Source organism: Cottoperca gobio, chromosome 5 (assembly GCF_900634415.1).
Source record: "Cottoperca gobio chromosome 5, fCotGob3.1, whole genome shotgun sequence".
Taxonomy (NCBI): domain Eukaryota; kingdom Metazoa; phylum Chordata; class Actinopteri; order Perciformes; family Bovichtidae; genus Cottoperca; species Cottoperca gobio.
In genome coordinates this window covers 16,809,648-16,836,251 of record NC_041359.1, presented here as the reverse complement: position 1 = coordinate 16,836,251, position 26,604 = coordinate 16,809,648, and the positions used below count along the sequence as shown (strand labels likewise).

The 26,604-nt window shown below is 39.9% G+C and overlaps 1 protein-coding gene and 1 long non-coding RNA gene across 13 annotated transcripts; both read left to right on the top strand.

Annotated features, from left to right (window-relative positions):
* The first annotated feature begins 4,185 nt into the window (after positions 1 to 4,185).
* LOC115007922 (uncharacterized) lies at positions 4,186 to 10,201 on the top strand. 12 transcript variants are annotated; one of them, XM_029431068.1, is made up of 8 exons: positions 4,186 to 4,248; positions 4,587 to 4,613; positions 4,834 to 5,115; positions 5,324 to 5,620; positions 6,700 to 6,768; positions 6,950 to 7,051; positions 9,701 to 9,753; positions 9,833 to 10,201. In XM_029431068.1, exons 1-8 carry the CDS (start codon positions 4,215 to 4,217, stop codon positions 9,923 to 9,925), a joined length of 957 nt encoding a protein of 318 aa, XP_029286928.1. In that variant the 5' UTR covers positions 4,186 to 4,214; the 3' UTR covers positions 9,926 to 10,201. The 12 variants fall into 12 exon arrangements, with proteins under 12 accessions (XP_029286928.1, XP_029286926.1, XP_029286925.1 ...); XM_029431066.1 differs by having other exon boundaries at positions 6,947 to 7,051; XM_029431065.1 differs by having other exon boundaries at positions 5,324 to 5,647; positions 9,725 to 9,753.
* Positions 10,202 to 23,932: 13,731 nt separating this feature from the next.
* On the top strand, positions 23,933 to 24,991 carry LOC115007930 (uncharacterized). Its single transcript, XR_003832255.1, has 3 exons — positions 23,933 to 24,001; positions 24,340 to 24,366; positions 24,844 to 24,991. It is a non-coding gene; the product is annotated as an uncharacterized LOC115007930 (long non-coding RNA).
* Positions 24,992 to 26,604: the final 1,613 nt, after the last annotated feature.

Genomic DNA, 26,604 nt, shown 5'->3' with positions numbered 1-26,604 from the left:
TCTTCCTCATGTGTAAGTTAAACCTCCTATATATTTATTCACTATTGATGTAAATGATTACAAACCAATGCAGGCAAGCAAATTAGTTATTAGTTATAAATATTTTAGTATATACATACTCACATATACATACATTATATATATATATATATATATATATATATATATATATATATATATATATATATATATATATATATACATACAGCAATCGTCAAATATGAGTTGGACAATATCGTCAAAGATCCAACATTATGCATCCTTAGTTTCCACCTCTGGTTGACAGAGTTACACGGTGGTGGAGTTTTAATCCTTCTACATGTTGTTGAAGTCATTAATTAGTTATTATTACATCTATTTACTTTGTTAACATGTTGTATTTCCAACAGATTCCTTTCGCGAGATTCAAGCCCAAAGTCAGACTCTGATCGATTATCTTTCATGTCCAGTTGTTTTCACTGTGGGACGTTTATTACATTCTGTTATTCATTTTGACTATTTTTACAAACTGTTGGGTTGTACAATAGATTTTCCCCCTTTCCTCTAAAATCAACATTCCCCATTAAGAATATTACCATAGTAATTTAATTATTTAGTATTTGATATCATTTGTTTTCATTATCTTTATGCAGCTGTTAAGTATGTGATATAACACATGTCTGCCTCTAAATTTTCAGCTCTTCTTCCACCTAATAGCGTCACCAGCTGTGATTACAGTTTGGGAAGTGAACCAAACTCTTTGTCTCCTCGTAGTGATGGATACAGCTTGACTGGTAAGTCAGAGAAGACACGAAACATCACAAAGTATTTCTCCACAATTGAGTCTATTGCATGTTATTTGAAATGTTTAAATATGACACTATGACATCACACTAAGAATCAAGTGAATTTATCTCTACTTCTATCACACCAGTGAAACCAACATCAGGTGACACAAATACTCATCATTTAAACTGACTTTTAAATCTTTTTTTCTTTAAGGCATTTTCTTCCCTTATATTGAATTAGATAATATGGAAATTAAAAATTAAAACGAGGATTCGAGAAATGCAGCTATGATTTTTTAAAACTTTATAAAAAATGTTGCTCTGCGGTTCTCAGTGGTTACCACTGAAAACGCCGTTCCGACCCATTGCATTGTTGCAGAAGTACAACACCTACCCAGTTCCCCTTAGCACAGTTTGCGTTTTTAGCACAGTTCACGTTGTTAGAACAGTCCACGTTGTTAGCACAGTTCACGTTTTTAGCACAGTCCGCGTTGTTAGCACATTCCGCGTTTTTAGCACAGTCTTACGTTTTTAGCACAGTCCAAGTTGTTAGCAGAGTCCACGTTGTTAGCACAGTCCGCGTTGTTAGCACAGTCCGCGTTGTTAGCACAATCCACGTTGTTAGCACAGTCCACGTTGTTAGCACAGTCCACGTTGTTAGCACAGTCCATGTTGTCAGACAGTCCACGTTGTTCGCACAGTCCACGTTTTTAGCACAGTCCACATTGTTCGCACAGTTCACGTTCTTAGCACAGTCCGCGTTGTTAGCACAGTCTTACGTTTTTAGCACAGTCCAAGTTGTTAGCAGAGTCCACGTTGTTAGCACAGTCCGCGTTGTTAGCACAGTCCGCGTTGTTAGCACAGTCCACGTTGTTAGCACTGTCCGCTTTGTTAGCACAGTCCACGTTGTTAGCACAGTCCACGTTGTTAGCACAGTCCGCGTTTTTAGCACAGTCCACGTTGTTAGCACAGTCCACGTTTTTAGCACAGTCCACGTTGTTAGCACAGTCCACGTTTTTAGCACAGTCCACGTTGTTATTAAACTGTGTTTTTTGTGTTTTAGATGGATGTGGATATATAGAAACTCTCAACAGTAAAGAGGTAATTTAAACACTTCTGTATCCATTCAGTCAGTGATCATGCTGTCCTGGATAAGGCCACTCTCACGTAACCTTTTTTTTTTCTCTCTTTCTGATAAAGTTCTTGCCGAGCAGTTATGATGAAACTTACAGTTTCGTCACTTATGAATTCAGCAATATTGGTGAGCTGCTTTTGTCTTTCTACCAACTTTGTTTTCTACAGTATGTTTCATACACATGCGTGGGAAGAGGAAGTTGCATAATGCAGTAAAAGTCCCATCAAGCCATGTTTGTTTTTTCCCACTACACTGACAGATGCTTACAACAGCCTCTCAAGAGGAACCAGCTGCATCAGACCACAGAGATAACGTGTGCAGCATTCGAGAAGGACATTTGAGATGTGACTAAAATCATTTGGATTGGTGTGGTTAAGTCCAGTTTGTTATTACAAAAGGATGCTGGAATATGTTTCAGCTAAACAAGATGTAACAATCTGATGAAATTAGTGCGTAAACTCTGGTCAACTGCCTCTATCAGTCCAGTGTTAGCCACTCTACACTGGCTTCCAGTAACTTTTAGAATTGACTTTAAGGTCCTCCTTCTTGTATACAAAGCCCTAAACGGAACCGCACCAAGTTCCACTGCCAACTCTCTTATAAACTATGTGCCCCCAAGAACATTACGATCATCCACTACTGGTTTATTAAATGTTCCCAGAAACATCCAAAAGACAATTGGGGATGCAGCCTTTTGCAATTATGCACCAAAGCTATGGAACACTTTACCTGCAGACATTAGGGAGGCAAGCTCGCTTCAGTATCTTCTAAAGTAAGCTAAAAACATATCTTTTTACTTTAGCATTTTAATAGTGATATTTTATATGTCTTTACTTTAGCCTTTTAAGAGTGATATTTTATGTCTTTACTTTAGCCTTTTAATAGTGATACTTTATGTATTTTATCTTAGCCACTTTAAACTAATTTAAATGATTTCATACATTTTTAAGCTTGGTTTTCCTGAAGGAGGATCATTTAGTGTTGAGGAAGTAAGAAAGTCAAAAGTAAGGTTTAGAGAGCAAGAGGAAAAAGTAATGTCAAAGAGAAAGATTAAATCTGAAGCGTTGAAAACAATGGAAGAACATAAAGACAGTTTATGTTATGGGAGAAGGAAGCAGAGAACAGGGATAGGAAGAAAGTATGTGGATTATTTGCAAAGACAAATATAGATGAAAGTACAGACAAAGGGATTATGAAACTGTCAAAGAATGTGTAAAGGCTGCTATTTTATCTTCTATTTTATCTGCTATTTTATACTATTTTAATTCTGCTATTTTTATAATGGTACTTCAGACTCATTTTCATCAACACTGTGATTATTGTACTGTAAATGCTCTTACTCTGTCCTTGTACTAATTGTTATGTTTTTGCTATGAGGCACTTTGGGCTGCAATTCTTGTATGAAAGGTGCTATACAAATAAAGCTTATTATTATTATTATAAACATGTGGCATTTCTATATGTAGGGTATACTAAAGAATATTTACGCTAAGGCAAAACACTGTTTATAAAAACATGATGCATTTCAATATTTTGGTGAAGTTGATTGTGAGTTTCAGGTATGTTCCTTAAACCTCAAAGTAAAAAGGTACAATGCAGCGTTGACATGAGAAACTTGTATTCTGGTTGGAGGAGCTATTTAAAAAAACAAAAACTATTTGCATTTAACACTGTCCCTCCCTGCTTATTCAGTGTAAAATATTAGTTAAGGTATTAACCTTCATGAGGGTCCAGGTGGACAATCAATTAATCAGTTGTGAGTTTTAGTTATAATGTTCCCGGGCAGTACAGGTAAATACAGGAGTCCGTGGGAAACATGGGGTCATTGACTTGACTTCAATAAAAACAGAGTGTGTGCAGCATAATTCTGGAAATATGAAGTGAAATGCAGATTTCATTGTTGAATGGTCAGGAAAATATTAAATAACAGCATGTTCGCTTAGAGCAGACCATGAACATGCTTGTGTGTGTGTGTGTGTGTGTGTGTGTGTGTGTGTGTGTGGGGTGTGTGAGCAGTTTGTTAATAAATAATGAACAGACTCTTTCATTTTCTTCTGAAGCAGTTCACACTGTGGTAGACTTGATCTAAATATATTACATGCTCTACATTTCTAATAACGTGTGTTAAAGCGAGATGTAAAGTGTTGCTGTTTCTGTGGCCCGTTTGTTTGTTAACTCACATTTGATGCTTGCTGTGGTTTTCCTGAGAGCAAGTTCTCACTTCTGCTGAATGACACTTAAGTACATCAAAGTCCACGTAGTCAGACAAACGAGTGTCTTCTATCTGCACAGTCTTAGTATTCAGCTTCATCATGGCTGGACGCCGGCTGCTTGTCATCTTCATTTGTAAGTTATACTCACTATAGAGTTTTTTATTGTTAATGTAGACTTTTACAAACTAATGTAGGTTCTAACCTGCAAGCAAACATGACATTACATTGTATTGTGAGCTATCATGTGTCATGTTATACCTTCTGCTCTTTTTTATGGTTGGTGATTTTATGTTATGTGTTGTTACTCTGTGCTGTTCATCTGTGCACTTATTGTGGAACTGCAGTGCAGAGTTCAAAACTAATTTCCCCAACAAATAAAGAATATCTTGATCTTAAGCTTCTTCATTTTGTTGAATGTATTAATGAGATATTACATGTATTTACCTTTTTAATAAATTATAATTCCAACAGATTCTTTTCTCGAGAGTTATGCACAAGGTCAGTCTCTGATCGATCATCTTTCATGTCCAGTTTTCACTGTGTGGGAAGTTTATTACAGTCTGTTGTTAATTTGACTATTTTTACAAACTGTTTGTTTGTTCAATATATTTTTTATTTCTTCCTCTCCATTAAATCACAATTTCTAATATGGAATATTATCGTATTAATGTTATTATTCAGTTTTTGATATAACACATGTCTACCTCTACATGTTCAGCTCTTCTTCCACCTACACTGACAGTGAATCCACCGGTGATCTCAGAGACAGACTCAGTCACTCTGCACTGTCAGACTCCATCATCTGTTCCTGTGTCTCAGTGTTATTTCAAAACTATGAGAACAAAACGGGGCAAAGTCTTCCCCTGTCTGAAGACACTGACAGGAACTGAGCTGCTGGAGATGTCACATCAGAGTTCACCTGCTGAGGTTAAAGTGACATGTTTTTATCTTCACGCGACTCAATCTCCAGAGAGTAACATATCCTCCATCATCATTCGAAGTGAGTGAACACTGCTGCTACAGACATATATTATGATGTTATGCTACAGTATGAGCACAAACAACAAAGTGTCTCTTAACATGGTGGTTGGGTTTTCAAAAGAAGAGATAGTTGATTTAGAATGGACATCATTATACATTTAAATCAGAATTAATTTAAACAAATAACATTTTCAGTTATCTAATCCAAGATAAATTTATATTTTCAGCATCTCTTCCACCTACACTGACAGTGAATCCACCGGTGATCTCAGAGACAGACTCAGTCACTCTGCACTGTCAGACTCCATCATCTGTTCCTGTGTCTCAGTGTCATTTCTACACTTTAAGTGGAGAAACTGTCAAAGACGTCTCTTGTCTGAAGACACTGACAGGAACTGAGCTGCTGGAGATGTCACATCAGAGTTCACCTGCTGAGGTTGAGATGACATGTTTTTACACTGTAAAGCTTGGAGAGTCACATTACCTATCTCCACACAGTGACACATCCTCCGTCACCATACACAGTGACACATCCTCCGTCACCATACACAGTGACACATCCTCTGTCACCATACACAGTGATACATCCTCCGTCACCATACACAGTGACACATCCTCCGTCACCATACACAGTGACACATCCTCCGTCACCATACACAGTGAGTAACTGTTTCTCCCACCTGCTAATATTACTAGATAGATAGATAGATACTTTATTGATCCCAAGGGAAATTTAGCACAAGAAAAGTGTTGTGGTGTAACATTACAGGTGTGAATTTGTTTTTGTTACACACCAAACATCCATGGTTTCCTAACATCAGTGAAACCAGCATCAGGTTATTATTCAGTTGTTCAACATTTCAGTCAAAGCACATAGTGATTGTTGCTGATTGGTTACTCAGATAGTGTGTGTTAGATATGCAGTTGCTTATGTGTGTGTGAAGTTATTCTTGCTCCTGTGCAGATGTTAGCCCACATTGTTCAAGTAAAATAAAGCTATTAAGCAGCACATGAAAGCAATGTGCTGCTTAATATATTTACCAAGGCCCGCAGTCCAAACCTGGCCCCTCGCAAAATGTGATCTGTCCCGCATATCAATTTAGGTTTTCAATCAATTTTAGCCCGCATCGTTCAAGCTGAAGAAGAACTGATGACCTTGCATCACAGAAATGATGTAAGGTGGCTGCAAATAGGGCAATCTATGTGGCTAAAAGCATGACAACATTGATGCGTCATATTTACGTCTATGAAATAGGCTGCATGGGAGTTTTGCTTGACTGCAAAATTCATTTGTAATTTTTAATGTTTTATGTGCAGACGATTGCATGCCAAAAAGTTAGGCTGTATGGGACAAGTAAATTACATGATTTTCCAGGCCCTTGGTGAAATTGAGTTTGACACACCTGACCTAAAGGAAGACTATAAAACTGTGGTTTAATGTTATATGTAATATGTTTTTGTGCCTTCAAGAAACTTATACTAGTATGACTAGTATGAATCTGGCGATGAAATATCAGGGACACGGATTCTAATTACTGCATGAAAATGCTAACATGCATTGCAGTGGATGTTTCACAAACGTTTGTGTCTGTGCACTTCATAGGTTTGAGTGTTAGTACACCTGGCACTAAAGATAGCTCCTACCCTGCAACATCTCAGAAAACAGCTTCAGGTGAGCATATTTAATTCTTTACAACTTGAATTCAGTGATTAAATTAGTTTACAACCTAATTTACTCAGAAACTATATCACGCTTTCAAAGCAATACTCTGTGAAATACATGTCTTCCTACGTTTTTATTGATGTTGTGAGAACCAAAACTGACTTGTTTAGGACTTCTTGTTTCAAAGCAGCAACGTGGATATTGAACTTTATTGTAGTTGTAGCTGGTTGCGGTGTAACTGTGGCCGTCATCTTGCTCGTTTCTGCAATTCTCTGGAACAAAAAAAGAACTGGTGAGAACTACATCGTTTGTCTCATAACTTCAGAATCAGTTTTTTATATAGGTGTTCAAACATACAGTTCTCTTTTAACAGTTTCTCTGCTTATTCAACATACAGTATGTAAGCCTAGAATTGCATTTACACAATCATTGCATCTTAAGATTTATTCAGTGTACAACTACTCCAAAAATATAAGCACAAAAAAGCTTCAGTCAGAGTCAGAGACACTAGTCAAATAATTGGCTTGGTGAACCGACCCCTACGGGGGCCGCTGATGTGGATGCCCTTTAAGACACATCACCTATGGTGACTGTGGGCCTGGTCAACATTTCCAGCCTCATGGTGAGCACTCTGCTGGGAGCCTAGGCTCAGTCAACTGGGGCAGCATATTCCTATTGATGAGCATTGTTTCAAACATGGTGCAGATCAAGATAGGTGGATCCCCTTTCTTGCATGGCCCATGACATCCTCCAGTTGCTTCAGGAAATGTTGGAGGTGGGTAAGTCTCCCTCAACTTTGAGGGGAATATTGACCACCATGAAGGCAGCCCATGATGGGCCTCAGAAATGTTTTTCTCAGTTTCTCAAAGGCGCTCGTAGGGTTACACCCTACCACAAAAGACTAGCTGTCCCTCCATGGGATTTGGAGGTGGGGATCTCAGCCTTGCAACATGAGCCGTGCCTTTCTCTATAGTCTGCATTCTCTTCCTTTGTGTCAGCTAAAACTATAGGAGAGCTCCATGCCCTTTTGTTTGTTTTGCATGAGCAATGCTGCCCCTTCATGTCGGGTGATGCTGGACTCTGGACCCCGCATTCCACCGTCTATACCTGTCAATCTATGGATCTGCACCCTTTACACCAGGGGTGGGGAACCTTTTTCCTATCAAGGGCCATTTTTTTTTTACAACATCCTTCGAGGGCCATACTAATTATTTAACTCATAACCTCTACAAATATTTTTAAGACACAGCCCATTCATTTCACCTTTCTTATATGCTGTGCAAAAAAGCAACTTTTTTTAATCCATGTATCTTTCTGTTTTATCAGAAAACAATCCTTCATTAGTCCCACAACGGGGAAATGTATCTTGTCCCAGCAAAAGAACATATGAAGTATAAAGACAGTAAACAATAATTAAATAGAATAAAAAATAATATAAGTACCAAGTGGTTGATAGAAAATAAAGTGAGTATTGCACATGGCAGTGATAATTGCACAGCAGTGGTGGAATAGTCTGTTCTTGGTGTGGTGGTCTACCTCTCTATCTGTCCATGTTTGTATGTTACGCTCTGCAGAGAGCTGCTTGTTGGGCCAAACTCCGCCGAAGAGCGTTAACTTTATCCAAACGCACTCGTCCTTTCAGCTCGTGCAGTTCGGCATGTTTCGTGTAGTAATGACTGCTCACGATTATTTCTCCTGGAAAGTGCGACATTCCACATCCAGCTTTCTCTGTTTTACACTCGCCATGCTGCGTTCACTGATGTCAATGACAGTCTCGTTTACAATTGAAGTTTTTTGACATGACGTGACCACGTGATGACACGTTCCGCTCGTGTTGTGTTCAAGGACCCTGACCTTGGCCAGGAAAAACAGTCAGTCCCCCATTTAAAATATTTGCTAGTGGATTTTATTTGTGTGCGTTTTACGAATTACCTCGAAGGCCGGATCAAATGGTGGGGAACCAGAGGTTCTGCTTTACACCCTCCTCAGGACGGTGAAGCAGGGTTGCGTGGGCAGTCACTGTGGTGCACTGTCAGGTCCTTAAAAGTGTACCTTCATCGGCCATGTGCCCAAAGGACAACCAACCAACTCTTTGTCTGTCTCAAACCTAACTGCCTTGGGCAACCAGTGAGCAAGAGTAAGCTTTCTCATTGGGTTGTGTATGCAGTCCAACAGATGAAAAAGAGGGCAGGCTGCCCCCAGCAGGAATGTGTGCACATTACACGTAGGGCCTCAATAACTCATGGAGAGATGGCTTGACATACCACGCTTCTGGGATCACGGTTCCTGTAAAAAGAAGAACAAGGTTATCATTTTCTTTCAAAGCTAGGCTTGCAGCGTGGCGGGCTAACTGAGTGGCCTTCAACCCGTTTATGGCTGGCCTTAGCAGCTGGCAGGGCCAGCTTAGCTTTGATGGTGTCTTGTTAATAGTTTCTTTATTGGAGCACATAGGTGAGCACATAGGTGAGCACTCTGGTGGCGATGAAGTCTCATTTTAACTCAACTGCCATTTCATGCTCAAGTATGAAAAACTGGGCCTACCTGGTTTCTTCACGGTTTGTTTTACGAAGCTACCGTACATATTGAATATGTAGGGTGGAGAGATAATCTCGACACGATAAAGAATGGAAGGTTGAATGTGTAGCCCAATTTTTCTTAGAGAAGCCCCAATCAGTGCAGTAAGAGTATCCACGTCAGTACTATACATATGGAATATGTAGAGTGGAGCGATAGTCTCTACACACTGGGTAACCTTCTATTCCCTTAACTGGTTACTTTTGTTTTAGATAAAAGATTACCTCAAAAGTGTAATGTTGTCCAAGTTACTGTATGTACAATCATGACAGAGTATGTTGTGATCGTCAAATAATTGAATCCAATCAACAGAACCACTAAATACTTTTATAATAATTCTGAGAAATGTATTATTTTTTATATACAGACTTTGTGTCTTTCTCAATAGCAGGTGAAAGGCGGGAGCCTCAAAATGAGAATGTAAGTTTGACATGATGGACAATATACAAAAAGCCATATATCCTTATATATGCTACAGTTGGTTTCTTTCTTTTCCCAGTTGGACGCATACCCTTTGTACTGCAGCATCTCTGAGGAGCCAGCTGCATCAGAGCTGAAGGGTGTGATGTACAGCACCGTGCAGACACACTGAAACTGAGCAGACAGCCTGAAGAACTGTTACTGAAATGCACCTTGTGTTTGAAGTTGAGTGGTTTAATCTAGTTTTAGTTTTACAGTTTTACAAGTTTTACAGCCAGATGCAATTATCAAGTTGAGGTTTATGACTTAAAATGTATTTAGTTTTACTTTATAACTAAAACAAAGTTCACTTTACTCCTGTTGTTTGATGTTGATCATATTTTCTATGCACTATACATATATTTACATGCATTTTACTGCTACTGTAAATATGCTGTATGTTTTAGCCCCCCCCATAATACCATACTATGTATTACTTTGTATTATTCAGTTTTATGTTTTGTATAAGACCTATATGAATATATATATATACATTCATATATATTCAAATATATATATATATATATATATATATATATATATATATATATATATATATATATATATATATATATATATATATATATATCTTTTTCATGTGTGTTAAGTCGCTCTGAAATGTCTTCTTAAAACAAAGAGAAACTGGCAAATTAAAGCAATTTTTTCTTTAACTCTCAGGTAGTTTGCCTGTGTGTGTCTGTGTGGAATTTAGAAATAAAGTGGGAGGTTTGTTGGAAAGTCAGAATTGCATCAGACCATATCACATGATTTTCTTTTAAAATGGGAGGTTTTGTAAAGGCCCAGATTAATGTAGTTTGTCTGAATTGTCAATGATGAAAAAAGAAAGCAATTGACCCATAATAGCTCATGGGACCCGATTGCATATTTTATTTTCCAAAAAGGAGATTGTGCAGACAATAGGAGGAGATTCAGATGAACATAAAGTTGGTTTGAAATGTGTTTGAAAATGTTTTAAAGGGTTTTGACATTTTAAAAAAAATCTCCCTTGGTTCATTACATGACCTTTTGAGAAACTTTTTTTTTTTCCGTCACTTTACCATCTTCTCAGAGCTGTAGTCCGTGTAACGTTACGTTAGTTTGTTTATTACAAAGTGGCAGAAATCAGAAAACGACCCGCATATTCATGTCGTCTTCCCGGTGGCGGTCTTCCAGACTCGGAGCCGGCACCTGGAACCCACCCTCCGTCAGACGGAGCCCCAGTCAGCGGCTAAAGAGACTTGAGCTCAGCCAGAACAAGCCCCAGCGCCGTCAGTCACAGCGGGCTGGTGGACCTGTGTAACGGCAGCAACATGGAGTTTGCAGAACGCCGGTGCTGCGGCTGAACTCGAGCTAACTGCTAACTGAAGCTACGCCGTTTCCCGGAGCTGCCAACAGCTATACACTCAGCGAAACAGCCTCCTGGCAGCTGTGAGGACGACACAAGGTGGTGCAGGTGGTGAACGAGTCAGGCAGATGTGCCTCTTCTCCCTCTGTAGTGACTCACTATCGCCTCTAGAGGAACAAGTGGTATTACAAATCAAATTCAAATCAAATCAAATTTATTTGTATAGCCCATTATCACAAATTATACATTTGTCTCAGTGTGCTTTACAGACTGTACAGGTTACGACACCCTCTGTCCTTAGACCCTCGCACCGCACAAGGAAAAACTTCCTAAAAGAAACCCCAAAATTAAAGGGGGAAAAATGTAAGAAAAAAAGTGACCTCCGGTAAAGCAGGTGGCAGTGTTATGTTTAACTTTAGCTGAAAAATGTTATCCACCAGTAAACACACAGAAGAAGAAAACAGGAACAATAACACAGAAGGAGAAGACAAAACAATATGGATGAGTCACAGTGAACGGGAGATAGATGGAGACGCAGTTGTACCTGCCAAACAAGTTAAAACTTTATGCAAGTACCTGACAAATGAGAGGAGACCTTCCCGTATTTAATAAAAAGCAGAGTCGGGCAAACTCATGTTTTTTGTAAAGTGTACCATTCAGATATTAGATTTGCACACGGCGGAATAAGCGATGTTCACCAGCATGAACAATCGTCCAAGCACAAGCTCGCCCAAGAGGCACAAACACATCCACTGTCAATGACTTCATGTGTGACAAGAACAGTTTCAGAGGCAAATCAAGTGACCAAGGCTGAGGGAAAGATAATGTAGCCTTCAGCTTCTGCGATGATTTCTGTCACAGTGTAGCGGACATGTTTCCCGATTCTGCCATCGCAAAGAAGTCCTCGTGGTGGAAACAAAAGCCGCACAACTCATCCATCATCAAATAAATTGATGATAATAACTAATAAATAAAATACATAAATCTTATAAACATGTCTGTACACGTAATACATACTTTAAATAAACATGTATTTCCTGAATGTATGTACCCGTCCTTTATGTGTTGACATTTACATTATATGGGTAGGTCCTGGGTGGCTGAGAGCTGTATGGGCGGAGTCCGCCAGAAGATTTCCTTTATTTTGAAATTCCAATGTTGACAGGTATGCTGGGATTGGTTGGCACACTCATCAGAGACTATCAAATCTTATTTCAAAATGTAGCTGATTCCCAGGGCCGGATCATGGTGCTGTGAGATCCTGGGCAAAAATCATAATCATGATTATTTTTGGTAAATTTTGAGATCACAATTATTTAACGCAATTACTTATTGACTTTGGAAACATCATGCTGTTTCATGCCTATAATCTTACTTTTAATAAATGCTCTCTTTCCATCAGCACAGTCCGCCCAGTTGACAGTCGCACAAGGAGATCCTTCCTTGCCAGCACAGAGAGAGGCTGCAGCGAGCACTAAGTCCACGGCCCTTGGAAGCTGCAAGGTCCGGATTAGGAGCGCTGTAAAAGTGTAAAAATAAAAACTGTACCGTGCCAACTAGTGGCTCAGTTGTACGGCACTGTATTGACCGAGAGGCTTTCGCTTTCGGCATGCAAACAAACATACAAAACATACAAAGGGGCCCAGGTGGTAGGCTTGGTTTATACAGCCTCTGCTACCAGTGTATGAATGTTTGTGTGACTGGGTGAATGTTGATTTGTGTAGTAAAAAGTGCTTTAAGTCGTCGCAAAGACTATGAAACAATATATAAATGCAGACCATTACCATTTTTGTCTATTAACTAGGAGAAACACATTCCAATATCTCTAACAGTTTTATAAAACGTTTACACCACAGAACACTTTTTTACTTTTGATACAATAAAACTGAAATGAGCTGAAATTACCCTCACTAAAAAGGTTAGTGCCTTTCAGGTGCTTTAACATAAGAGACAATCAATCCTGGTGTCCCCCACTTCAAAAACACTACAATCAAGACCATGAAATATTTAAGGTTGTGTTTTTTCTTTGATGTGATGTACATATACTACTTAATTCTTTCTGAAGCAGTTAGACAGCAATGAGGTTGATTTGATCTAAATACACAGTACCACACATACTGGAGCTTTATAAATAATGTCAAGGCATGTGTGTTTCTGTGGCCTGTCTGTCAGTGTGACTTACTTCTGATGCTCGCTGTGGTTTTCCTGAGAACAAGTTCTGTAAAATGACACTTTCTGTATGTCAAAGTCCACACAATCAAACACACAAGTGTCGTCTTGAAGGATTCTTGGACATTCACATTATTCATCTTCATCATGGCTGAACACCTGCTGTTAGTCGTCCTCATGTGTAAGTTAAACCTCTTGTTTCTTTCATTGTACCCAATACACTAATACAACTACATGATATTTTATTTGCAAGAGCCAGATTAATATGTAATGTCAGCCTTTAATGTATCAGCGTGTTTTATTAAACTTTTACATCAGATTGAAAGAAATACAAGATTAACGTTAAGAGTTTACTATTTACTATTAAATCTGTTCCTCTTGTTAACATGTTTATTTTCTCTGCCAGGTTCCTTTACGGAGATGAAAGCACAAGATCAGTCTCTGCTAATTTGGCTGTTAAAATCTCTATTTTCTATACCATATATTAAATCACAGTTTCCCATTAGGAATTGTATTATCTTAATGCAATTATTAATGAAGTGACATAACATGTTTACCTCAATATGTTTTAGCTCTTCTTACACCTAAACTGACAGTGAATCCACCGGTGATCTCAGAGACAGACTCAGTCACTCTGCACTGTCAGACTCCATCATCTGTTCCTGTGTCTCAGTGTTATTTCAAAACTATGAGAACAAAACCGGGCAAAGTCTTCCCCTGTCTGAAGACACTGACAGGAACTGAGCTGCTGGAGATGTCACATCAGAGTTCACCTGCTGAGGTTAAAGTGACATGTTTTTACACTGTAAAGCTTGGAGAGTTACATTACCCATCTCCACACAGTGACACATCCTCCGTCACCATACACAGTGAGCGACTGTTTCTCCCACCTGCTAATATTACTATATCCTGATACAGTATCAGCACAAGAAAAGTGGCATGGTCTAATATTTCAGGTGTGAATTTGTTTTTAGGGCTTACAAACCAAAACAAATAGAGCAACACTAGAGCAACAACTAATGGGGATTTAACAACGCCCAAGTGACACTGGTAGTTCTGCCTCTACTTTCCTAACGTCAGTGAAACCAGAAACAGGTGATATAATTAATCAAGTTCTCAATAATTCACACTGACTTTTCAGAAATGTTTTGGATATTTGTCATTTTTCATGTCAACGTGTTTGTGTCTTCAATAAGTGCTATATCTCTCACAGCTGCAGAAAGTTGGACCTCTGCTGACACAACTCTTTTCCAACCAGCATCCGGTGAAAATATAACAGGTAGTCAAATACTAAAATTCTTTGCTGTGGTTGTTTATAAATGCTTTTCACTGTGTACTTTTTCAATCCTGCTGTTTCAGGTGATATTATATATATATATATATATATAAAGATTATATATATAAATATAATCAATATTCTAAAACTTAGAATGCCAACTGTGAGAGATTCACTGGACAGTAAGATGAGAAACTGTTGGATCACAGAAAATCACATGATAATAGGAAATAATATGACAATAGGGTAGGAAGGAAGAGCTGGTTGATCAGGGCTGGTTCAGCTGTGAGGACCTAGATCACATCCAGGGAGGCAGGTACTATAGGGACCTCTGGTGGATCAACACGATAACACACAAGTTACGAGCAGTGAGTAAAAACACATCTGCAGTTGTAACAATCCCTAAATACTCAGTTTACTTTGTTTTGTTCACAAGTATATCAAAATAAAAATAATGAGATAAATATTAGCTGAAGTATATTTTATAACAGCAGGGCCTTACCAATAGTAAAAAAAAAGCGATTATTAATCTATATCTAGTTTTCGATGTTGGTACTGATTTGATATTTTACTAAAAAAAGAATACAGCACAGTTTTTGTGACGGAATATTTCCTCTAGCATCTTCCTCCTGATACGTTTCAAAGTTTTTGCCATACTTGTAAATCCCAGAGAGCAGAAGGAAGTTCATTTCCTCAAACATGTTGATATTATGGGATGTACAGTATGTCCTTGATGTTAACACTGTGGGCCGGCGAGTGTAAATGGGCTCTTCTCTTAATGCAGAGAAGATGACGTTGATGATTGGAGCAGTCGTGACTGTGGGAGTCGTCTTGCTCGGATTAACACTTCTCTTTACTGAACGCAGGATTGGTAAGAATTAAAAAATATTAAACATGCAGGCATGCAAAGACCTAGCTGCAGTTGTAGGAAATATTTCATATTTATTTGAATTACGTAGCAAGTAAGTAAGTAAACCTTATTTATAAAGCTCCTTTCAAATCCAGTGCTACACGGTACAGCACCTTGTGCAAACATTGAAGAACAAAAAGTTAAAAACTTGAGATTAACGACATTTGAAATGATTTTCTAGTAGCAAAATGTAAAAGAATGTATCCAGTACCAGTTTTATTAGGGATCATTGAAGCTTTCTGATATCAATAATCACTGGTTTATTTCTTTTTTTCATTTTCTAGAAAATTGTGCTTCCAAGAGGTAAGAAATCATATTTTTCCATGATTATCAGGTAAACCTGAGTGAGTCCAGGATGCATCTTCTTTTCCATGGTTGCTCTGGTTCAGCTGCAGCATCAATATGTGTTGACATGAAGGAAACAGCTGATGGTGACAACTGTCAGGTCAGAGAGGCGAATCAGAACCGGAGATTCACTTTTCAGTCACAACATTTAGATCTTTGCGGAGAGTCCATCCATCCATCGTCTACCGCTTATCCGGGATCGGGTCGCGGGGGCAGCAGCTCCAGTAAGGAATCCCAATCTTCCCTTCTCCGGGCCACATCCTCCAGCTCCGACTGGGGGATCCTGAGGCGTTCCCAGGCCAGTGAGGAGACATAATCTCTCCACCGAGTCCTGGGTCTTCCCCGGGGTCTCCTCTCAGCTGGACGTGCCTGGAACACCTCCCTAGGGAGGCGCCCAGGTGGCATCCTTACTAGATGCCCGAACCACCTCAACTGGCTCCTTTCAACATAAAGGAGCAGCGGCTCTACTCCGAGTCTCTCACGGATGGCTGAGCTTCTCACCCTATCTCTAAGGGAGACGCCAGCCACCCGTCTGAGAAAACCCATTTCGGCCGCTTGTACCCGTGATCTCGTTCTTTCGGTCATGACCCAGCCTTCATGACCATAGGTGAGGGTAGGAACGAAGATCGACCGGTATATTGAGAGCTTTGCCTTCTGGCTCAGCTCTCTTTTCGTCACAACGGTGCGGTAAAGTGACTGTAATACCGCCCCCGCTGCTCCGATTCTCCGGCCAATCTCTCGCTCCATTGTCCCTTCACTCGCGAACAAGACCCCGAGGTACTTGAACTCCTTCACTTGGGGTAATGGCTCATTCCCTACCCGGAGTAGGCAATCCACCGGTTTCCTGCTGAGAGCCATGGCCTCAGATTTGGAGGTGCTGATACTCATCCCAACCGCTGCACACTCGGCTGCGAACCGATCCAGTGACTGTTGAAGGTCACAGACCGATGATGCCATAAGGACCACATCATCTGCAAAGAGCAGCGATGAGATCCTCAGGTCACCGAACTGCAACCCCTCTCCTCCACGACTACGCCTCGATATCCTATCCATGAAAATCACGAACAGGATTGGTGATAAAGCGCAGCCCTGGCGGAGGCCAACATTCACGGGAAACGAGTCCGACTTACTACCGAGTATCCGGACACAACTCTCGCTTTGGGCGTACAGGGATTGGATGGCCCTCAAAAGTGACCCCCTCACCCCATACTCCCGCAGCACCTCCCACAGTATCACCCGGGGGACCCGGTCATACGCCTTCTCTAGATCCACAAAACACATGTAGACCAGATGGGCGTACTCCCAGGCCCCCTCCAGGATCCTTGCAAGAGTAAAGAGTTGGTCTGTTGTTCCACGACCAGGACGGAATCCGCATTGTTCCTCTTCAATCAGAGGTTCGACTACCGGCCGAACCCTCCTTTCCAGTACCTTGGAGTAGACTTTACCAGGGAGGCTGAGAAGTGTCATACCCCTGTAGTTGGCACACACTCTCTGGTCCCCCTTTTTAAATAGGGGAACCACCACCCCGGTCTGCCAACCCCTAGGCACTGTCCCGGACTTCCACGCAATGTTGACGAGGCGTGTCAACCAAGACAGCCCCTCAACACCCAAAGCCTTCAGCATTTCTGGACGGATCTCATCAACCCCTGCGGCTTTGCCACTGTGGAGTTGTTTGACTACCTCAGTGACTTCCATCAGGGAAATTGACGATGATCCCCCATCAGCTTCCAGCTCTGCCTCAACCATAGAGGGTGTGTTAGTCGGATTCAGGAGTTTCTCAAAGTGCTCCTTCCAGCGGCCGATAACCTTCTCAGTTGAAGTCAGCAGGGTCCCACCCTTGCTGTACACAGCTTGGATGGTTCCTCGCTTCCCCCTCCTGAGGTGCCGGATGGTTTTCCAGAAGCACCTTGGTGCCGACCGAAAGTCCTTCTCCATAGCTTCTCTGAACTTCTCCCACACCCGCTGCTTTGCCTCTGACACGGCAGAAGCTGCCGCACTTCTAGTCCTTCAATACCCTGCAACTGTTTCCGGAGTCCTCCCGGATAACATAACCCGGAAGGACTCCTTCTTCAGTCGGACGGCTTCCCTGACCACCGTGGTCCACCACGGTGTTCGAGGGTTACCGCCCCTTGAGGCACCTAAGACCTTGAGACCACAGCTCATCACCGCAGCTTCAGCAATAGAGGTTTTGAATATCGCCCACTCAGGTTCAATGCCCCCAACCTCCACAGGGATGGCTGAAAAGCTCCACTGGAGGTGTGAGTTAAAGATCCCCAGGACAGGGGCTTCCTCCAGACGTTCCCAGTTCACCCGTACTACCCGTTTGGGTTTACCAGATCTGTCCAGAGTCTTCCCCCACCCCTTGATCCAACTCACCACCAGATGGTGATCAGTCGACAGCTCCGCCCCTCTCTTCACCCGAGTGTCCAAAACATGCGGCCTCAGATCAGATGATACGATTACGAAATCGATCATTGACCTTTGGCCTAGGGTGCTCTGGTACCACGTGCACTTATGAGCATCCTTATGTTCGAACATGGTGTTTGTTATGGCCATTCCATGACTAGCACAGAAGTCCAACAACAAACGACCATTCGGGTTTAGATCAGGGAGGCCCTTCCTCCCAATCACGCCTCTCCAGGTGTCTCCATCGTTTCCCACGTGTGTGTTGAAGTCTCCCAGCAAGACTACGGAGTCCCCTACTGGAGCCCCCTGCAGGGCTCCATTCAGGTCATTCAAGAAGGCTGAATACTCAGAACTGCGGTTTGGGGCATAGGCACAAACAACAGTCAGAGTTTTCCCCCCCATAACCCGAAGGCGTAGGGAGGCGACCCTCTCGTCCACCAGGATAAACTCCAACGTAGCGACGCTCTTTGCGGAGAGTAATACAGTTAATTCATTTGCAAATGTGTACTGTGCTTTTGCCTTCCTCTGTAATGACACACAAAACCTGTTTTCTATTTTTTTCCCATTTAGACCAAAAGTAAACGTCACTGCTTTGCAGGGTGGTTATGATGAAACCTACAGTATCGTCACCTATGAATGCAACACTGGTGAGCTGCTTTTGTTTTCCCAAAGGTTGTTAGACACATTAATCAGCCGCTTGGTGGTGCAGGTTCTGCTGAAGGCTTATAAGTGGCCAGAATGCGAACAGGCATAAATTAAAAAGACATTAAAGGTACATTCTCAGAAAAAATGTTTATTGCAGCGTGACAGAAACTAAACCCTTTTACTGTAAATGATGATAATTGCATATTGCTGACAAACATCAGCCCTGAGAGAGACCGTGTACAGCCCTCTAAAGTCAATTTGAAATTCAAACGTTGTTTTCCTTGCATCTTTTTCTTACTTATGTACAAGTTAATTGATCTTAACAGTATTTACATCATTACCCACAAGAGCAGACGTTAGAATGGTGATATGGCTCAGTTGAACTTTATTGAATTGATAGTTTGGTCAGAACATAACATGTATCAATGCTTTGAATAATAAAATCCATGTACACAATTATTTAAAAAGTCCCTTTCATTTCAGAAGTTGAAGTTCAGGTTCATGTTTATTTATACTGCGCTTTAAAAACATAATTTGTACCAAAGTGCTTTACCCGGAAGGGTTTATTCACACATTTAACTCACATTTACACAAATTCATAAAACTCACAGACACAGAAAACACATTAAAAACCGCCAAACATGATTGAATACAATACAAATGAGAAACCATCACAGAGACATATTTAAGCACAACTGAATGCAAGAAAACAATATTTTTATGATGACATTTTACCAACTAGATGAAATAACACACAGCCTGTTTGGAGATATGAAGTTAAATGGTTGAAGTTTCAGGACAAACATGGAAAAAAAACGACGCGTTTACTTCGAGCAGATCATAAACAAAAAAGTGAGGAGTTTAAAAAAAGACTTTTAGTGAAGACACACACACACACACACACGCACACGCACACGAACACACACACACACACACACACACACACACACACACACACACACACACACACATGCACACGAGCCTCCAGTTTGGTCGATTCTATCTAAATAATACACATATACTAGGTACTTTAAAAAGGATGTGAGGTTTGTGTATCTGACGTGAATAATTCCGATGCTAGCTGTGGTTTTAGTAATAGTAGTAATTTTCAAAGGACAATAAATCTATACTGTTATTCAAGCAGCACACTGACTACTTTAAGTTATATCAAAGTTTCAGTAGGATAATGTTATCCCCTGAAAGGATATAACAGAATATTTGCAAAAATCTAAAGGGTGTACTCACTTTTGAGATATACTGTATATATATATGTGTATATATATATATATCGACGTTGTTAGCACATTCCGCGTTTTTAGCACAGTCGGCGTTGTTAGCACAGTCGGCGTTGTTAGCACAGTCGGCGTTGTTAGCACAGTCGGCGTTTTTAGCACAGTCTTACGTTTTTAGCACAGTCCAAGTTGTTAGCACAGTCCGCGTTGTTAGCACAGTCCACGTTTTTAGCATAGTCCACGTTTTTAGCACTGTCCGCGTTGTTAGCACAGTCCACGTTGTTAGCACAGTCCACGTTGTTAGCACAGTCCACGTTGTTAGCACAGTCCACGTTGATAACACAGTCCACGTTGTTAGCACAGTTCCCGTTGTTAGCACAGTCCGCGTTGTTAGCACAGTCCGCGTTGTTAGCACAGTCCGCGTTGTTAGAACAGTCCGCGTTGTTAGCACATTCCGCGTTTTTAGCACGGTCCGCGTTGTTAGCACAGTCTGCGTTGTTAGCACAGTCTGCGTTGTTAGCACAGTCTGCGTTGTTAGCACAGTCTGCGTTGTTAGCACAGTCTGCGTTGTTAGCACAGTCTGCGTTGTTAGCACATTCTGCGTTTTTAGCACAGTCCGCGTTGTTAGCACAGTCCGTGTTGTTAGCACAGTCCACGTTGTTAGCACAGTCCACGTTGTTAGCACAGTCCACGTTGTTAGCACAGTCCACGTTGTTAGCACATTCCGCGTTTTAGCACAGTCCGCGTTGTTCGTACAGTCCACGTTGTTAGCACAGTCCGCGTTGTTAGCACAGTCCGCGTTGTTAGCACAGTCCGCGTTGTTAGCACAGTCCGCGTTGTGAGCACAGTCCACGTTTTTAGCACAGTCCGCGTTGTTAGCACAGTCCGCGTTGTTAGCACAGTCCGCGTTGTTAGCACATTCCGCGTTTTTAGCACAGTCCAAGTTGTTAGCAGAGTCCACGTTGTTAGCACAGTCCGCGTTGTTAGCACAGTCCGCGTTGTTAGCACAGTCCGCGTTGTTAGCACAGTCCACGTTTTTAGCACAGTCCACGTTTTTAGCACAGTCCACGTTTTTAGCACTGTCCGCGTTGTTAGCACAGTCCACGTTGTTAGCACAGTCCACGTTGTTAGCACAGTCCGCGTTGTTAGCACAGTCCGCGTTGTTAGCACAGTCCGCGTTGTTAGCACAGTCCACGTTTTTAGCACAGTCCGCGTTGTTAGCACAGTCCACGTTGTTAGCACAGTCCGCGTTGTTAGCACAGTCCACGTTTTTAGCACAGTCCACGTTTTTAGCACTGTGCGCGTTGTTAGCACAGTCCACGTTGTTAGCACAGTCCACGTTGTTAGCACAGTCCACGTTGTTAGCACAGTCCACGTTGTTAGTACAGTCCACGTTGATAACACATTCCACGTTGTTATTAAACTGTGTTTTTTGTGTTTTAGATGGATGCGGATATATAGAAACTCTCAACAGTAAAGAGGTAATTTAAACACTTCTGTATCCATTCAGTCAGTGATCATGCTGTCCTGGATAAGGCCACTCTCACGTAACCTTTTTTTTTTCTCTCTTTCTGATAAAGTTCTTGCCGAGCAGTTATGATGAAACTTACAGTTTCGTCACTTATGAATTCAGCAATATTGGTGAGCTGCTTTTGTCTTTCTACCAACTTTGTTTTCTACAGTATGTTTCATACACATGCGTGGGAAAAGGAAGTTGCATAATGCAGTAAAAGACTTAAAAGTCCCATCAAGCCATGTCTGTTTTTTTCCACTACACTGACAGATGCTTACAACAGCCTCTCAAGAGGAACCAGCTGCATCAGACCACAGAGATAACGTGTGCAGCATTCGAGAAGGACATTTGAGATGTGACTAAAATCGTTTGGATTGGTTTGGTTAAGTCCAGTTTGTTATTACAAAAGGATGCTGGAATATGTTTCAGCTAAACAAGATGTAACAATCTGATGAAATTAGTGCGTAAACTCTGGTCAACTGCCTCTATCAGTCCAGTGTTAGCCACTCTACACTGGCTTCCAGTAACTTTTAGAATTGACTTTAAGGTCCTCCTTCTTGTATACAAAGCCCTAAACGGAACCGCACCAAGTTCCACTGCCAACTCTCTTATAAACTATGTGCCCCCAAGAACATTACGATCATCCACTACTGGTTTATTAAATGTTCCCAGAAACATCCAAAAGACAATTGGGGATGCAGCTTTTATCAATTATGCACCAAAGCTATGGAACACTTTACCTGCAGACATTAGGGAGGCAAGCTCGCTCAGTATCTTCAAAAGTAAGCTAAAAACATATCTTTTTACTTTAGCCTTTTAATAGTGATATTTTACGTCTTTACTTGAGCCTTTTAATGGTGATATTTTATATATTTTTTATCTTAGCCACTTTAAACTAATTTAAATGATTTCATACATTTTTAAGCTTGGTTTTCCTGAAGGAGGATCATTTAGTGTTGAGGAAGTAAGAAAGTTAAAAGTAAGGTTGAGAGAGCAAGAGGAAAAAGTAATGTCAAAGAGAAAGATTAAATCTGAAGCGTTGAAAACAATGGAAGAACATAAAGACAGTTTATGTTATGGGAGAAGGAAGCAGAGAACAGGTATAGGAAGAAAGTATGTGGATTATTTGCAAAGACAAATATAGATGAAAGTACAGACAAAGGGATTATGAAAATGTCAAAGAATGTGTAAAGGCTGGTATTTTATCTTATATTTTATCTGCTATTTTATATTATTTTAATTCTGCTATTTTTATAATGGTACTTCAGACTCATTTTCATCAACACTGTGATTATTGTACTGTAAATGCTCTTACTCTGTCCTTGTACTAATTGTTATGTTTTTGCTATGAGGCACTTTGGGCTGCAATTCTTGTATGAAAGGTGCTATACAAATAAAGCTTATTATTATTATTATAAACATGTGGCATTTCTATATGTAGGGTATACTAAAGAATATTTACGCTAAGGCAAAACACTGTTTATAAAAACATGATGCATTTCAATATTTTGGTGAAGTTGATTGTGAGTTTCAGGTATGTTCCTTAAACCTCAAAGTAAAAAGGTACAATGCAGCGTTAACATGAGAAACTTGTATTCTGGTTGGAGGAGCTATTTAAAAAAACAAAAACTATTTGCATTTAACACTGTCCCTCCCTGCTTATTCAGTGTAAAATATTAGTTAAGGTATTAACCTTCATGAGGGTCCAGGTGGACAATCAATTAATCAGTTGTGAGTTTTAGTTATAATGTTCCCGGGCAGTACAGGTAAATACAGGAGTCCGTGGGAAACATGGGGGCATTGACTTGACTTCAATAAAAACAGAGTGTGTGCAGCATAACTCTGGAAATATGAAGTGAAATGCAGATTTCATTGTTGAATGGTCAGGAAAATATTAAATAACAGCATGTTCACTTAGAGCAGACCATGAACATGCTTGTGTGTGTGTGTGTGTGTGTGTGTGTGTGTGTGTGTGTGTGCGCGTGTGTGTGTGTGTGTGTGTGTGTGTGTGTGTGTGTGTGTGTGTGTGTGTGTGTGTGTGAACAAATGATGAACAGACTCTTTCTTCTGAAGCAGTTCACACTGTGGTAGACTTGATCAAAATATATTACCGGTACATGCTCTACATTTCTAATAAGGTGTGTTAAAGCGAGTAGATGTAAAGTGTTGCTGTTTCTGTGGCCTGTTTGTTTGTTGCCTCACATTTGATGCTTGCTGTGGTTTTCCTGAGAGCAAGTTCTCACTTCTGCTGAATGACACTTAAGTACATCAAAGTCCACGTAGTCAGACAAACGAGTGTCTTCTATCTGCACAGTCTTAGTGTTCAGCTTCATCATGGCTGGACGCCTGCTGCTTGTCATCCTCATTTGTAAGTTATACTCACTATAGAGTTTTTTATTGTTAATGTAGACTTTTACAAACTAATGTAGGTTCTAACCTGCAAGCAAACATGACATTACATTGTATTGTGAGCTATCATGTGTCATGTTATACCTTCTGCTCTTTTTTATGGTTGGTGATTTTATGTTATGTGTTGTTACTCTGTGCTGTTCATCTGTGCACTTATTGTGGAACTGCAGTGCAGAGTTCAAAACTAATTTCCCCAACAAATAAAGAATATCTTGATCTTAAGCTTCTTCATTTTGTTGAATGTATTAATGAGATATTACATGTATTTACCTTTTTAATAAATTATAATTCCAACAGATTCTTTTCTCGAGAGTTATGCACAAGGTCAGTCTCTGATCGATTATCTTTCATGTCCAGTTTTCACTGTGTGGGAAGTTTATTACAGTCTGTTGTTAATTTGACTATTTTTACAAACTGTTTGTTTGCACAATATATTTTTTATTTCTTCCTCTACATTAAATCACAATTTCTAATATGGATTATTATCGTATTAATGTTATTATTCAGTTTTTGATATAACACATGTCTACCTCTAAATTTTCAGCATTAACATTCAGCATCTTTACAGTTTTCTCAGTTTGATAAATTGCTTTTTGTTGTCAGATTCTGCTTCATTCAGAGTCATGATCTTTTTTTTACACTGTAACTTACACTCACCTAAGATGACATATATAATTATCATTATGAAGCATGAGGATGAATGTTAATTTCTAAAACTGTTTTGTGACAGTATGGCAGGATGCTGGTATGCAGATGATGGTATATCGTATTTAATGACTTTTCATTTATCTTGTATTTTAGCTCTAAAACCTGAGATGAGTCTTCAGCATTTTCCTGGTAAAGATGTTATCATGACCTGCACTCTGCCTGGATCTGCTAATAAAGATACGAGATGTAACCTTTACTTTGGAGAAGAAAGGGATCCATTTCAAACAACCATCTTGAAGCAAAGGACCTCAAGGAATCAGTGGTTCTGCCTGTTTACTGTCACAATTTCTGATTTGCTTCATTTTCCTCAAAGAAGCGTCACCAGCTGTGATTACAGTTTGGGAAGTGAACCAAACTCTTTGTCTCCTCGTAGTGATGGATACAGCTTGACTGGTAAGTCAGAGAAGACACGAAACATCACAAAGTATTTCTCCACATTTGAGTCTATTGCATGTTATTTGAAATGTTTAAATATGACACTGTGACATCACACTTAGAATCAAGTGAATTGGCCAATAAAAGGAATTTGACTCGTAGTTGGACGCTCTCATTATTACAATTTCAGTTCAGTTTATCAGTTTTTCAGACTGTGAGTCTATATTAAAAAAGGATTCAATTTAAAAATAAACAGGACTACAACTCCTGTGAAACCGGAATCAGGTAATAAAATATAGATGTATTGTAAGAGACATTAGTTAACTAAAAATAAAAAATAATATTATGTTTCTTCTGATGCTTTCTGCTCAAGTGATCGCACAAATAAACTGTCCCACAACGTTTTCCACACATGAAGCGACAGATGCAAATCCATCTTCTTTCATTGTAGATATTGTGGACAAAGAGACACACTCCACACAGACTATGGCGACATCTACTATGACCACAGGTAGGACATGATTTATATTTAAAAAGAAATCTATATCAGTATCACAAATCACTTATTATATTTGTTATCTTGAAGGTTTTAAAATCTTGTGTTTATTACACTTTATGTGAGTATTCTGAAACATATTGTTCTTCATTGACCAGGTCAGAATGTTGGATCCAGCAACACTGGTAGTTTTATCTCTACTTCTATCACACCAGTGAAACCAACATCAGGTGACACAAATACTCATAATTTAAACTGACTTTTAAATATTTTTTTCTTTAAGACATTTTATTCCCTTATATTGAATTAGATAATATGGAAATTAAAAATTAAAATGAGGATTCGAGAAATGCAGCTATGATTTTTTAAAACCTTATAAAAAATGTTGAAATATGTAATTTGAATATTTATTTCATATTTTCACTGCCTAAACTCATCTGGCTTCAGGAGACAATATTACAACTGCAATTCTTATGAGTGCATCATAAATGACGCAAAAGATGCATTTTCTCTGAATGTTTTTAATATTTCTCACTAATTATGTATTACAGTTGGTCAGACACCTCATAAATCTAGCACTAAAGCTAGCTTGCTCCATGTAACCCCAATTGATCCACCAACAGGTGTGCAAAGCGCATGTATTACTTACACATACTGCATATTATTAAAATGATAAATTCCATTTAGAATTGTATGTTTCTTCTGGTGTTTGAGCACTGAGTATTGCTCTGCAGAGTCACAGTAAAGAAACCTGTTTTGCATCATTATGATCCTGAATTAAATGATTTTTCATGTTCACAACTTCCTTCACATGTTACATTTATATCAGTTATATTAGTGTGCCATGCACTGGAAGACATCCAGGTACACACAGTCTTTCTGCTTTGGTGTTAAAAGTGAAACTGACCCTTGTTTGTGACCTCCACAGCAGAAACATGGACATGGAACTTGGTAGTAGTTGCAGCGTGTCTTGGAGGTCTCAT